Source organism: Hyla sarda, chromosome 1 (assembly GCF_029499605.1).
Source record: "Hyla sarda isolate aHylSar1 chromosome 1, aHylSar1.hap1, whole genome shotgun sequence".
NCBI classification, from domain to species: Eukaryota; Metazoa; Chordata; class Amphibia; order Anura; family Hylidae; genus Hyla; species Hyla sarda.
In genome coordinates, this window is record NC_079189.1 from 363,059,874 (window position 1) to 363,076,222 (window position 16,349).

At 43.2% G+C, this 16,349-nt stretch overlaps 1 protein-coding gene across 1 annotated transcript in view; it reads right to left on the reverse strand.

Moving 5' to 3' along the window:
* Nucleotides 1–15,539, reverse strand: part of LOC130274577 (cytochrome P450 2J2-like) — a 41,192-nt gene extending 25,653 nt beyond the window's left edge. Inside the window, exons 1-5 of the mRNA XM_056523010.1 lie at nt 15,369–15,539; nt 14,722–14,884; nt 14,391–14,540; nt 12,135–12,295; nt 7,728–7,904 (exon numbers count right to left, since the gene is read on the reverse strand). Coding sequence (XP_056378985.1) covers nt 7,728–7,904; nt 12,135–12,295; nt 14,391–14,540; nt 14,722–14,884; nt 15,369–15,539 — 822 coding nt within the window. The remainder of the gene's footprint in view (nt 1–7,727; nt 7,905–12,134; nt 12,296–14,390; nt 14,541–14,721; nt 14,885–15,368) is intronic.
* Nucleotides 15,540–16,349: the final 810 nt, after the last annotated feature.

The window sequence follows — 16,349 nt, forward strand, 5'->3', positions numbered from 1 at the left end:
CCGTGATGCTACAGCAGCTACTACCTCAGCTTCAGCAATCATCTCCTCCGCCAGCTCCTGCACCTCCTCCGCAGCGTGTGGCCGCCTCAGGCCTACGACTATCCTTGCCGGATAAATTTGATGGGGACTCTAAGTTTTGCCGTGGCTTTCTTTCACAATGTTCCCTGCACTTGGAGATGATGTCGGACCAGTTTCCTACTGAAAGGTCTAAGGTGGCTTTCGTAGTCAGCCTTCTGTCTGGAAAAGCTCTGTCATGGGCCACACCGCTCTGGGACCGCAATGACCCCGTCACTGCCTCTGTACACTCCTTCTTCTCGGAAATTCGAAGTGTCTTTGAGGAACCTGCCCGAGCCTCTTCTGCTGAGACTGCCCTGCTGAACCTGGTCCAGGGTAATTCTTCCGTTGGCGAGTACGCCGTGCAATTCCGTACTCTTGCTTCAGAACTTTCCTGGAATAATGAGGCCCTCTGCGCGACCTTTAAAAAAGGCCTATCCAGCAACATTAAAGATGTTCTGGCCACACGAGAAATTCCTGCTAACCTACATGAACTCATTCATCTAGCCACTCGCATTGACATGCGTTTGGCTAGATGAATGATGCGTTTGGCTACATGCGTCAGGAGCTCCGCCAGGATATGGACTTTGTTCGCACGAGGCGTTTTTTCTCCCCGGCTCCTCTCTCCTCTGGTCCTCTGCAATCCGTTCCTGTGCCTCCCGCCGTGGAGGCTATGCAAGTTGACCGGTCTCGCCTGACACCTCAAGAGAGGACACGACGCCGCATGGAGAATCTCTGCCTGTACTGTGCCGGTACCGAACACTTCCTGAAGGATTGTCCTATCCGTCCTCCCCGCCTGGAAAGACGTACGCTGACTCCGCACAAAGGTGAAACAGTCCTTGATGTCAACTCTGCTTCTCCACGTCTTACTGTGCCTGTGCGGATATCTGCCTCTACCTTCTCCTTCTCCACTAAGGCCTTCTTGGATTCCGGATCTGCAGGAAACTTTATTTTGGCCTCTCTCATCAACAGGTTCAACATCCCAGTGACCAGTCTCGCCAGACCTCTCTACATCAATTGCGTTAACAATGAAAGATTGGACTGTGCCGTGCGTTACCGCACGGAACCCCTCCTAATGTGCATCGGACCTCATCACGAAAAAATTGAGTTTTTGGTCCTCTCCAATTGCACTTCCGAAATTCTCCTTGGACTACCCTGGCTTCAACACCATTCCCCAACCCTGGATTGGTCCACAGGGGAGATCAAGAGTTGGGGTACCTCTTGTTTCAAGGACTGCCTTAAACCGGTTACCAGTACTCCCTGCCGTGACCCTGTGGTTCCCCCTGTAACCGGTCTCCCTAAGGTCTATATGGACTTTGCTGATGTCTTTTGCAAAAAACAAGCTGAGACTCTTCCTCCTCACAGGCCTTATGACTGTCCTATTGACCTCCTCCCGGGCACTACTCCACCCCGGGGCAGAATTTATCCTCTGTCCGCCCCAGAGACTCTTGCTATGTCTGAGTACATCCAGGAAAATTTAAAAAAGGGCTTTATCCGCAAATCCTCCTCTCCTGCCGGAGCCGGATTTTTCTTTGTGTCCAAAAAAGATGGCTCCCTACGTCCTTGCATTGACTACCGCGGTCTTAACAAAATCACGGTAAAGAACCGCTACCCTCTACCTCTTATCTCTGAACTCTTTGATCGCCTCCAAGGTGCCCACATCTTTACCAAACTGGACTTAAGAGGTGCTTATAATCTCATCCGCATCAGAGAGGGGGATGAATGGAAAACGGCATTTAACACTAGAGATGGACACTTTGAGTATCTGGTCATGCCCTTTGGCCTGTGCAACGCCCCTGCCGTCTTCCAAGACTTTGTTAATGACATTTTTCGTGATCTCTTATATTCCTGTGTTGTTGTGTATCTGGACGATATCCTGATTTTTTCTGCCAACCTAGAAGAACACTGCCAGCATGTCCGCATGGTTCTTCAGAGACTTCGTGACAATCAACTTTATGCCAAGATGGAGAAATGTCTGTTTGAATGTCAATCTCTTCCTTTCCTAGGATACTTGGTCTCTGGCCAGGGACTACAAATGGATCCAGACAAACTCTCTGCCGTCTTAGATTGGCCACGCCCCTCCGGACTCCGTGCTATCCAACGTTTTTTGGGGTTCGCCAATTATTACAGACAATTTATTCCACATTTTTCCACCATTGTGGCTCCTATCGTGGCTTTAACCAAAAAGAATGCCAATCCTAAGTCATGGCCTCCTCAAGCGGAAGACGCCTTTAAACAGCTCAAGTCTGCCTTTTCTTCTGCTCCCGTGCTCTCCAGACCTGACCCATCTAAACCCTTCCTATTGGAGGTAGATGCCTCCTCAGTAGGAGCGGGAGCGGTCCTTCTACAAAAAAATTCTTCCGGGCATGCTGTTACTTGTGGGTTTTTTTCTAGGACCTTCTCTCCGGCGGAGAGGAACTACTCCATCGGGGATCGAGAGCTACTAGCCATTAAATTAGCACTTGAGGAATGGAGGCATCTGCTGGAGGGATCAAGATTTCCAGTTATTATTTACACCGATCACAAAAATCTCTCCTATCTCCAGTCTGCCCAACGGCTGAATCCTCGCCAGGCCAGGTGGTCTCTGTTCTTTGCCCGATTTAATTTTGAAATTCACTTTCGGCCTGCCGATAAGAACATCAGGGCCGATGCTCTCTCTCGTTCCTCGGATGCCTCGGAAGTAGAGCTCTCTCCGCAACACATCATTCCTCCTGACTGCCTGATCTCCACTTCTCCAGCCTCCATCAGGCAAACTCCTCCAGGGAAGACCTTCGTCACTCCACGCCAACGCCTCGGAATCCTCAAATGGGGTCACTCCTCCCATCTCGCAGGCCATGCGGGCATCAAGAAATACGTGCAACTCATCTCTCGTTTCTATTGGTGGCCGACTCTGGAGACGGATGTTGTTGATTTTGTGCGGGCCTGCACTGTCTGTGCCCGGGATAAGACTCGTCGCCAGAAGCCCGCTGGTCTTCTTCATCCTCTGCCTGTTCCCGAACAGCCTTGGTCTCTGATTGGTATGGACTTTATTACAGACTTACCCTCATCCCGTGGCAACACTGTTGTTTGGGTGGTCGTTGATCGATTCTCCAAGATGGCACATTTCATCCCTCTTCCTGGTCTTCCTTCTGCGCCTCAGTTGGCAAAACAATTTTTTGTACACATTTTTCGTCTTCACGGGTTGCCCACGCAGATCGTCTCGGATAGAGGCGTCCAATTCGTGTCAAAATTCTGGAGGGCTCTCTGTAAACAACTCAAGATTAAATTAAACTTTTCTTCTGCTTATCATCCTCAATCCAATGGGCAAGTAGAAAGAATTAACCAGGTCCTGGGTGATTATTTACGGCATTTTGTTTCCTCCCGCCAGGATGACTGGGCAGATCTTCTACCATGGGCCGAATTCTCGTATAACTTCAGAGTTTCTGAATCTTCTTCCAAATCCCCATTTTTCGTGGTGTACGGCCGTCACCCTCTTCCCCCCCTCCCTACTCCCTTGCCCTCTGGTTTGCCCGCTGTGGATGAAATAACTCGTGATCTTTCCACCATATGGAAAGAGACCCAAAATTCTCTCTTACAGGCTTCATCACGCATGAAGAAGTTTGCTGATAAGAAAAGAAGAGCTCCCCCCATTTTTTCTCCCGGAGACAAGGTATGGCTCTCCGCTAAATATGTCCGCTTCCGTGTTCCCAGCTACAAATTGGGACCACGCTATCTTGGTCCTTTCAAAATTTGGTGCCAGATTAATCCTGTCTCTTATAAACTTCTTCTCCCTCCTTCTCTTCGTATTCCTAATGCCTTTCACGTTTCTCTTCTTAAACCACTCATCATCAACCGTTTCTCTCCTAAACTTATCTCTCCCACTCCTGTCTCCGGTTCTTCAGACATCTTTCCTGTAAAGGAGATACTGGCCTCCAAAAAGGTCAGAGGAAAAACCTTCTTTTTGGTTGACTGGGAGGGCTGTGGTCCTGAAGAGAGATCCTGGGAACCTGAGGACAATATCCTAGATAAAAGTCTGGTCCTCAGGTTCTCAGGCTCCAAGAAGAGGGGGAAACCCAAGGGGGGGGGGTACTGTTACGCCGAGCGCTCCGGGTCCCCGCTCCTCCCCGGAGCGCTCGCTACACTCTCGCTCCCGCAGCGCCCCGGTCAGATCCACTGACCGGGTGCGCTGCGATACCGCCTCCAGCCGGGATGCGATTCGCGATGCGGGTGGCGCCCGCTCGCGATGCGCACCCCGGCTCCCGTACCTGACTCGCTCTCCGTCGGTCCTGTCCCGGCGCGCGCGGCCCCGCTCCCTAGGGCGCGCGCGTGCCGGGTCTCTGCGATTTAAAGGGCCACAGCGCCTCTGATTGGCGCAGTGGTTCTAATCAGTGTGTTCACCTGTGCACTCCCTATGTATACCTCACTTCCCCTGCACTCCCTCGCCGGATCTTGTTGCCATTGTGCCAGTGAAAGCGTTCCCTTGTGTGTTCCTAGCCTGTGTTCCAGACCTCCTGCCGTTGCCCCTGACTACGATCCTAGCTGCCTGCCCCGACCTTCTGCTACGTCCGACCTTGCTTCTGTCTACTCCCTTGTACCGCGCCTATCTTCAGCAGTCAGAGAGGTTGAGCCGTTGCTAGTGGATACGACCTGGTCACTACCGCCGCAGCAAGTCCATCCCGCTTTGCGGCGGGCTCTGGTGAACACCAGTAGTGACTTAGAACCGGTCCACTAGCACGGTCCACGCCAATCCCTCTCTGGCACAGAGGATCCACCTCCTGCCAGCCGGCATCGTGACAGACGTGCGACTAAACTAATATGGGGCATGGAAAATCTTAGCTATGAGGAGCGATTAAAGGAGTTACAATTGTTTAGTCTTGAGAAGAGACGTTTAAGGAGGGATATGATAAACGTATATAAGTATATTAATGGCCCATACAAAAAATATGGAGATAAACTGTTCCAGGTTAAACCCCCCCAAAGGACGAGGGGGCACTCCCTCCGTCTGGAGAAGAAAAAGTTTAGTCTCAAGGGGCGACACGCCTTCTTTACCATGAGAACTGTGAACTTATGGAACAGTCTACCTCAGGAACTGGTCACAGCAGGAAAAATTAACAGCTTTAAAACAGGATTAGATACATTCCTGGAACAAAATAACATTAATGCTTATGAAGAAATATAAAATCCCATCCCTTCCCCAATATTGCGCCACACCCCTACCCTTTCATTCCCCGGTTGAACTTGATGGACGTATGTCTTTTTTCGACCGTACTAACTATGTAACTATGTAACTAATGAACTGGCCCTTTTCTGGGCCAGATTCATTGATGACATTTTAATTCTTTGGTATGGCTCAAAAGAACAATTTGTTGCATTTGGGGACTCTCTGAATAGAAACCACATTGGGCTTTACTTTACCTATGAGATAGGCTCTACTCAACTTGCATTTTTGGACATCCTCATACAAAAAGAAACAGATGGGAGCATCAGCACTAACATCCATAGAAAACCTACCGCTACTAACAGTCTCCTGAGGTGGGAGAGCTGCCACCCGGGCCCCCTGAAAAGGGGGATCCCGAGGGGGCAGTATCTTCTCCTCAGGAGGAATTGCTCCAAACAAAAGAACTTTGTGAGGGAAGCCCAAAAGCTAAGAATGCGCTTCAGAGAGAGGGGTTACCCAGAACAGGTGCTCACATCTGCATACAAAAGGGCATCCGAGACCCCAAGAGAGACACTACTATGTCCAAAACAACATGATAAAGGTCAACACAGTACTAGGATCATAGCTACATTTGATGAGTGTGCACCACAAATAAGAGACATCTTAAATCAACATTGGAGCATCCTTAAAAGGGATAATGACATCTCGGAAGAAATCTCTGATATACCACAAATCACCTAAAGGAGAGGGCGCAACCTTGGTGACATTCTCACACATAGCCATCGAGCCCCTGATCTTAGATCACGAGAAACATGGCTAGATAGAGTCCCTAAACCCCTAGGAACGTTTTCTTGTGATCGGTGTAAGGCATGCCCCCATATCTCTAGGACAAGTCCCTTTTTTGGACCGGGTAACAAGAGGATGAACATCAAACAGTTTATTAACTGCAATTCCCGCTACCTAGTCTACATGGCCTTAGATACATCGGCAAAACTATCAAGGAGTTTAAGAAGCGCATGTTAGAACATCTGGGGGATATCAAACACAATCGTGATACCCCCCTAGCAAGGCATATCAATACTGTACACACAGGGAATTATCAAAATCTCAAATTTATTGGTATTGAAAAAATGACACCATCAGTTAGAGGAGGGGACCTTGATCGACTACTTCAGAAGGAGAGCAGGTGGATTCATCGACTCAATACAACCTACCCAACAGGTTTAAATGAGCAACTTAATTTTGCCTGCTTCCTTTGACACGGTCTCCTGTTCTGGTGACTGACACGTAGTGAGTGAGGGTCTTAGTAGACTCTCCAAGTTAGTGTCACCATTTCAAGCTAGGGGATACAGGGCCCCATAGGAGGTTGGAGAGCGGGACCGCCCATTTTAGGGCTGATCATCCTGCCTTGGCGTATGCGAAAATTAACATTTGCGAAAATTAGCATTAAAAAAATTAGCATAAGCGAAAATTCACATATGCGAAAATTAGCATATGCACATTTTTGCATATGCGAAAATTTGCACGCCAGTCTCACACAGTAGTATTAGAGCCTTCTTTACACCACACAAGCTGGAAGCAGAGCGGGGTGATCACTGTGATGTGTACTGTGGAAAAAAAAAAAAACAATATTCGTAATTACGAAGATATAGTGCTATATTCGCGAATATTCGTGAATTCGCGAATATGCAATATTCGCGAATAAAATTTGCATTGCGGATATTCGCGAGCAACACTACTTGATTCCCACCACTATTATTAGTGGCAATAGTGCCCTATTCATAAGAGGGCACATACGGAGCAGATGCTGTCTCCTTGGTTCTCTTCACAGGACAATGAGTGAATAGATTTTTTCCTTTTGTGCTTTTTTTCAGGTATACCTAGGCAGCATTGCCTGCATGTGAGTAGAGGCTGAGGGGGAATCATTGAAAAGTGAATATGGATGTCCCCCACTCTATACTATATTGTGTCCTCTCTCTTTCTTTCTAGGTACCTGATGTCCTGAGGCTACCTCTACAGCTATTTGGTTCTAAGATTGCTTGACATTATAAGCATCGGACTTGTATCAGGCTGGTAGGGTTATGTTTGGCATTCTTTTATTTATGTAAAAACACTCTATAAGGGTTTCCCCTGAGGAAGCCGAGAAACTTTGGCAGAAACGCGTCGAGAAACCTTTTTCTAGAGAAACCTTGTTAAGCAAAATCATATTGAGTGTGACAATATTTAATACGATTTTACTATCTCTTGACTCTATATTCTGGGCATAATCAATCCATGAACCCATGATGAGTACTGAGATCATTATTTCTATGTTTTGTCCAGTTATTGCACTTAGTCATCCACACTGGATGCAGCACTGATGTTATTTTAGAATACTAAGTAAAAGTTATGTTTTAATATAGTCACTCCCCATATTCAGTGGTTGTTTGCCGTGAGTTTTTGCCATTTCCTGTGGATAGGGGATGAGTTAGTTTTTGGTGGAGTTCTTCTTTAACCCTTAATTGTGCATTCTGCTATTGCAACAATCTTAGTATACCTTTGTAATCTGTGCCAAATAGTGGTATATCAGATCATCAGGCTCCTCTGGGGATTTATCTTGTTGGTGAATCTTGATCTCATGCCTCACAAAATTACACAAATGTTCTTTCTTTTTGAACGCTGTCTGATGGGGACCTGGTAAATGCTTCATCAACCAAGGAAAGGCATCATAAAGCTGTTAAAATACATATAGATTACATATTATAAACATCCATGGAGACTACAGCTACAGTGATTTGTATGATACCATCTGGAGTATAATTTCGAGGTGTATGATACAATCCTTATGAAGTAACATAGAAAGAGCTGCATCGGGAAAAGACAATTGTTATATGGTGAATTTGCTTTTACGAAGAAAATGTTTGGACACAATTGAAGCCTGAGTACTGTGCTCACTATAGGGAACAGAAGAGTATCTCAAATTCACCCTACTATGCATTTGCCACTAGTACGTTATGTGTAGTTTTTCACTTTTATGTGTTTGGTGTTGGAGGTTATACACACTATACAGTTTTAATTTTTTTTATGTGCAGACAGTAAGAATCATCTTTGCCAAATGATGGACTATAAAAGTATATGCAATGTTAAACAATGGATGCCTTATGAAGGAGTTGTGCTCTCTGAAATGGGGGGGGGGGGGGGAATTTGTCAACGGTGGTGTAGGTGAATAATTTTTCTATACCTTTAATTTGTGTGGTGGTAATGTGTACGTGCGCCAAATTCATTAAATGGTTGTATGGCATGTGATAAATATGGTGCTAGTACACATTTTTCTGAAGTTAAATATAGTACACCAGTTTGGTGCCTCTTTGGCGCCAAATTTGTGACTTTTTACAAATGTTGTCCACAATCACTCTTATGAACCATGTCTAGGCAACAAGTCGCAAATGATAAATTCATGGCCACTGCAAAAAGTTAACCAGTCTATGGCATAGCTAGACAATGTTAGCAAAAGCATCTACAGTCATGGCCGCAAATGTTGGCACCCCTGAAATTTTTCATGAAAATGAAGTATCTCTCACAGAAAAGGATTGCAGTAACACATGTTTTGCTATACACATGTTTATTCCCTTTGTGTGTATTGGAACTAAACCAAAAAAGGAAGGAAAAAAGCTAATTTGGCATAATGTCCAAAAATGTAGGTACTGTGTTCTTTTCTTTGTAGGCCTCATTCCGTTTCCGGGAAACAGTAGAATGATGTGCTTTACCAAAAAGCTCTATCTTGGTCTCATCTGTCCACAAGGTGTTTTCCCAGAAGGATTTTGGGCTTACTCAAGTTCATTTTGGCAAAATGTAGTCTTGCTTTTTTATGTCTCTGTGTCAGCAGTGGGATCCTCCTGGGTCTCCTGCCATAGCATTTCATTTCATTTAAATGTTGACTGATAGTTTGCATTGACACTGATGCTCCCTGAGCCTGCAGGACAGCTTGAATATCTTTGGAACTTGTTTGGGGCTGCTTATGCACCATCCGGACTATCCTGCGTTGACTCCGTTCATAATTTTTTTTCTTTCGTCCACTCCCAGGGAGATTAGCTACAGTGGCATGGGCTGCAAACTTCTTGATAATGTTGCGCACTGTGGACAAAGGCAAATCGAGATCTCTGGAGATGGACTTGTAACCTTGAGATTGTTGATATTTTTCTACAATTTTGGTTCTCAAGTCCTCAGACAGTTCTCTTCTCCTCTTTCTGTTGTCCACGCTTAATGTGGCACACACAGACACACAATGCAAAGACTAAGTGAACTTCTCTCCTTTTTATCTGCTTTCAGGTGTGATTTTTATATTTCCCACACCTGTTACTCGCCCCAGGTGAGTTTAAAAGAGCGTCACATGCTTGAAACAATCTTATTTTTCCACAATTTTGAAAGGGTGCCAATAATTTTGTCCAGACCATTTTTGGAGTTTGGGGTGACATTATATTCAATTTGATTTTTTTCCACCCTTTTTTTTTGTTTAGTTCCAATGCACACAAAGGGAATAAACATGTGTATAGCAAAACTTGTGTTACTGAAATCCTTTTCTGTGAGAAATACTTAATTTTCTTGAAAAATTTCCGGGGTGCCAACATTTACGGCTATGACTGTATAGTAAAAGTCTCTTAACTGCTCTATAGTAAAAAGTCTAAACAGCAACTGCAACTAACTCATGTAACAAATCAACACTCTAACATACAAGTGGTTTGTGTGTTTGTGTATAGTATGCACTTTTAAAATAGTGATACTTTTTGTTTAATTTCAACAGAGATCAGGACTTACTTATTTTGGCAATATCCCTCCGGACATGGAGCTATTTGCTAGTCCAAAACACCATAGACATTAAGACCCAATGTCTAATCGGACAACATTTGTAATCATTTACATATCTGCCATAACTGCATACCGACCTTTAAAGCAATCTGACATTTCCATCTGGGTGCTTTTTATAATTTTTTTGTTAATGAGTGTAAATTGTATGAAAGTATGAGTATGTATTTTGTACTAGTAAATGAGTGTATTTGTGGTCAGCATTCTTTCCATATGTATTTTACCAAATAAAATGTGTCCTGTGTCGAAGCACTTTATCCATATGAAATGTTTGGATAAAAAGCCAGCTACAACAACAGCTGTGAAAAATACAGGGTGGGCCATTTATATGGATACACCTTAATAAAATGGGAATGGTTGGTGATATTATCTTCCTGTTTGTGGCACATTAGTATATGTGAGGGGGGAAACTTTTCAAGATGGGTGGTGACCATGGGGGCCATTTTGAAGTCAGCCATTTTGAATCCAACTTTAGCTGTGTGAGGGGCCCCGAAATTTCTGATGGCAGCCCTGACCCCATATACCACACCATACCATCAATTTTTGTGTTCCAACAGTCTTGGAGGGATCTATCCAATGTGAGTTAGTGTCAGACCAATAGCGGTGGTTTTGTTTGTTAACTTCACCATTCACATAAAAGTTTGCCTCATCACTGAACAAAATCTTCTGCGTAAACTGAGGGTCCTGTTCCAATTTTTGTTTTGCCCATTCTGCAGCACCTAAAACTACAGATACTGGAAGCCTGGGCTAGCATTTCTCCTGCGGTGTTGCTATCAGTGTGTGAAGAGTGGGAGAAGAGGGTTGCATTGACAATCCAACACAATGGGCAGCACATTGAACACATTTTATAAGTGGTAAATAACTCATGAAAGAATAAAGTTACATTAAAACCAAGTACATCATTGTTTTTCTTGTGAAATTCCCAATAAGTTTGATGTGTCACATGACCCTCTTCCTATTGAAAAAACAAAAGTTGGATTCAAAATGGCCACCATGGTCACCACCCATCTTGAAAAGTTTCCCCCCTCACATATACTAATGTGCCACAAACAGGAAGTTAATATCAACAACCATCCACATTTTATTAAGGTGTATCCATATAAATGGCCCACCATGTAGATCAGATTCTGGCCCTAAAAGCTTCTTTAATAGTTAAGTTGACCACCACTGCATTAAAAACAGATGCCACATCTGTACGTGTGACTAAAACAGCACAGTTTAGCCCCTTTAGGACAGCATGCATGCGCCAACAGCAGTCACAGGAGCTGGGGCTACACTGATCTGATAGTTATAAGAGGTTGAGCCATCCATATTAAAGTAAAAAAAAAAATTCTTTAGAGCAGGGTCACGGCAGTCACAGAGGGACTGCAGAGCGAGCTCCTGGCTGTGGCCGGGTAGCTCTGTGTGTGTGCCTGTAGTGATGAATTTCCCGAATTTCCCCAGGAGCTCATTCTGCAGTCCCTCTGTGACTGGCGTGACCCTGCCCTAAAGTGTTTTTTGGACTTTATTATGGATGGCTCACCCTGTGCTCCAGGCACCACCCACTGATCATCAGGTTTGTGGCATTACCAGTCATAGCTTTTTGCATTTTGTAGCAAATGTGGCTGGTACTACACATAGCTCAGTTCCATATACTTGAATAGGGTTTCATTTGCAATACCAGACACAGCTACTACAGAAAGTACTTATGAGCTGCTGAAGCTGAGTTGTTCTTTTCTGTCTAAGTGCTCTCGGGAACTGTCCAGAGTAGAAACAAATCCCCATAGCAAACCTCTTCTGCTCTGTGCAGTTCCTGAGACAAGCAGAGATGTCAGCAGAGAGCACTGTTGCCAGACAGAAAACAACTCAACTTCAGCAGCTGATTATTATTGGAATGATTAGGATTTTTTAATAGAAGTAATTTACAAATCTGTTTAACTTTTTTGAGCCAATTGATATATATAAAAAAGTTTTTTTCCTGGAATACCCCTGTAAATAGTAAAGAAGCTGCAGCACTCACCCTGATCAGTAGAGTTGGATAGACCACGGTTATTAAAATCCTGAAAAATACCCTAAAAAACACTGATATTTCTAGAATTAAAATTGACTTTCTCATACTTACCCTTCCCCATTTAGAACCCAGGATATCAATAAGATATTGATTTATGGCCACCAATTTTTGGAAAGTTGGATCATCAATGGAGAAACGATGTCCAAAAACAATAGAAGAAATTACATTTGCAACAGAATTTATAATAAAGCTTGACACATCAATTGGTTTTCCTGTTTGTAAAAAAAAAAAACACATTATGCTTAGCAATATTTCAAACAATTCAGTGGTGTGAAACATAGAATGTGTTGCCAGATAAAAACTATTTGGCCCATCTAGTCTACCCAATATTCCGAAGACTATCAATAGTCCTTGTCCCTAAATTATATGAAGGATAGTCTTAGGCCTATCCCATGCTGATATAACTGCACTAACCTTTGCCCCTCTAGTTTAAAATGATGTCCTCTTGTGTTTTTTCTATTAAATATACTCTCTCTGTTTGACGTGTTGATTCCCTTTATGTATTTTAATGTTTTAATCATATCCCCTCTTTCTTCCAAGCTTTACATGTTAAGGTCCTTTAATCTTTCCTGGTAAGTTTTATTCTGCAGTCCATGCACTAGTTAGTTTAGTAGCGCTTCTCTAAGCTCTCTCTAGAGTATCTATATCCTCCTAGTGATACGTTCTCCAATACTATGCACAATACTCCAAGGGAGGTCTCAGCAGTGTTCTGTACAGTGGCACCAACACTTCCTTCTTTCTACTGCTAATACCTCTCCCTATCACTCAAGCATTTTGCTAGCATTTCCTGCTGCTCTGACTGAATTAAGTTCAGGGTGGACTGTTCCTTCTTCCTAATTTAGAAAAAAGGAGACAAAAGGATGCGCTCCCTTGTGTGATACCCAGGTAAAATGTGGTAACGCTTAATGTGAATTAGCGCTTACCAAGTATGGTTGTACTCCATCCAAGTACAACCATGGGAGAGCGTATGTAGTAATAGGGTCTCAGCAGCCGCCCCGCTTCACATAACCACAGATACAGTACAGATTTCCTCCAAAAAGGCAGAGATCATGAAGGCACTGGAGATCAGGTAAAATTCAACTTTTTCTTTATTCCCACAATGCAACGCGTTTCGCGGAAGTTCCGCTTCATCAGGCATCAGATGAAGCGCCTTCATGATCTCTGCCTTTTTGGAGGAAATCTGTACTCTATTCTTCCTAATTTTACAACCTGTAGGTATCATGTTACTTGAGGAAATGAACATATTGATATATATCATTATGGAAAAGATTCCAAATTACTTAGAGTCTAAAGTGTACACTCTGTCTGACTGACAGCATATCCTGTGCAATCTTTTAGCATAGCTATCAGTCATATAATAGAGTCACCCACAAGGCTAGTAAACTAAGAGGGATTTATATCAATAATATCCAAGTTACACTGCTATTTTTACAGTAAACCCTACATTAACACACCCTCAAAGGAAATCTGTCATCAGTGTCCCGTGCACTAACCTTTCAGTACAGACAGGTAGTGTGGGTGACACTGATGACAGCCATACTAACCTGGTCCCGTTCAGAGATCCGGTCCTCCCGCTATCTTCCTCCATTGTTTTCATTCCGGGGCTGACTTGGTGCATGGGCGGAGCTTCCTGACATCCCCACTGCTGTTTGCTAGCAGCGGGACCCAGCAGAGAAGCAGCAGCGGTGACATGAGGAATCTCAGCCCATGCTTTAAGTCGGCCCCGGAACAAAAACAACTGAGGAAGATAGGGGAGAACCGGAGCACTGAAGGGACAAGGTAGGTTTGGTTGTCATCAGTGTCACCTGCACTACCTGTCTGTACCAACAGGTTAGTGCAGGCGACACTAATGTCAGATTTCCTTTAAATGGCTCTGTATCATGGTGCTGGCACAAAGAACATCATGTTCTTCACGGCATATTAAGTTATCCTAAGGCCATTCACATCAAAGCTTAGACATTTGCAGTACAGACCTCTTCTTTAGGTATAGACCTAATTTAGTAACCAGAAGTTATGATCATTGCCTACTATGTGATCAGATACAGTGGAGGCGAGCTATAGCCTGATTATGTCAATAGTAACAGACAGAACACTGGAAATGTAGTGAGACCAACAGTAAAATGCTATTTGTAAGAATTTACACATTTCCTGAGATTTTTGTTATTGTCTAGAAGTATGGTAGAAATGTGTTTAGGTATTGCTCATGTGTCTACATTATTCTACACTTTTCCTCATAAAGTGATGAATAAAACCCAGCTGTCTAGTCATATCCTTAGCACAGAAACAAAATTATGTTAAAGGAAGTACCGTTCTGAGCTGCTAAGATTTCTACAAGATTCTGAGCTTCTTCCTGTATCCGTGACTCCGCTCCACGTTTTCCTAATCCAAGATTCCTTAAGGTCATCATGCCAAAACGTCTCTGCTGTTTCCAGCAATGTCCATTTGAAACTACAATTCCTAAAAATGGGAGTTAAATGAAAATATCATTGGTTCAAGGTTTTGAAGTATGGCTTCAAGTGTTTTGAGCATGGTTACGTTTTAACTTAAAATTGGGTACATCGTGTAACTTTTGTAGGAAGTCAGTCTTGACTACTGCAGTTCGGAAGTCACTACTTGACAACGTGACAAAGGAACCTACCTTTTCCATTTGAAATGTCTTTCATGAAGTTGGAAACTGGGCGTCCAGACATCTCTTCTGAGTTAGTGACAATTGCATTCCTCACAGCCTTGTATCCATGTAGCACTATGATAGGCGTCTCTCCAAGCCAAACAGTGTATATGTTCCCATAAAGTTTAGCCATCTGTGAGTTACAACTAAAAAAGTCAGCAATAATGTGAGTGAGGCTTTAAAGTACACCCTGTACACAAATGTGCTCATGTTCTAAAGGGAATGTAATAAAAGTAGGGACATACAAGCTAATTTTAGTGGTCTGTCTCTTATGTGTGAATATGTAGTTGTTTTAGAGAACTCTAAGTTGAAACGTTCCGGTGCGATGCCAATGCTATGAGACAAGAGTCCGATGTGTCCAGCTGGCACACTCACCACTTATCGACAGCCTTTTCTCTATGCACAGTAAAAGAAAGAAAGCTGTCATTCAGCAGGTAGGATCAGGTTCCTAAGTCACACTGCTACAAATCACATGTAAGCCAAAACTAAAACAGATGTACTCATAAATGACAGACCACCTAAAGAAAAGGCAACATAAATGGGCTGCCAGGTTAAACAGTTTGGGATCTATAACATAATTTAAAAATGTAGGTTAAAATGTCTAATAATAACAATACCTTACTTAGTGTTTCTGGACATATATTGAATGACATGGTCCATAGATTTCCAATTAATGGAAAAGGAGGGGGTCCAGGAGGAAGACTTCTTGCCTTCCATCTAATTTTTAAGTACTTGCTTACAAAAAGAAACAACAAAAATGCAAACAGGAATTGTTGAACAAACCACATTGTCGATAAAGACACAGAAAACCCCACCAGAGAAAACACTAAAGTGATATAACACTTTTCTTCTTTGGTTTTGTCCTCCTCAAGCTTGTTGGACTCGCCTTTTATATATTAATATGTTGATTTCTCCTATTATCAATGATTAACATAGTTGTATATTGAAAGAACTTTCAATGGTCATGAACTGTGTTCTATCAATAATACATAGCACATCTATCCACTGTATTGTGAATTTGGATACAAATAAGTTGATTGTGAAATTTGCTGGGTAAAGGTAGTTTTGCATTTAAAGGGGTATTCCAAGATTTTTTTTATTTGACTATGCTACAGGGGCTGTAAAGTTAGTGTTGTTCACAATATAGTGTCTGTACCTGTGTTTCATGGTGGTCTCGCAATTCTTCTGTGATTTCCCCCTAAGGTTTATTGAGATCATAATTTTTCTTTATAAAACAGCATACAAAATGAGTGTAGTCTCAGGATGCCTTAAAAGATCATCAGGTTTCCTCTGGTGAAGCAGAAGGGAAACTTGAACTGGCAAACGCATAATGTGGATATGTTCTAATATACTTACAGTAATTCTGTCTTTACTTTTTATGTCTGTTCTCTGTACATATTCACATTTGCATCAGATCCTCCATTGACAATTACATCAGATTCGATAGGCGGAAAATCAAGGACTGCAGGACTGCAGTAAGGTAGATCTAGCGCTGCATCATGATTTCCCTTATATATCAAACCCAAAACATAGATTTAAACAGAACCAAAGTATATTTGGAAGGAAATGCCGCATTGCATCATTCTTTTCCCATGACA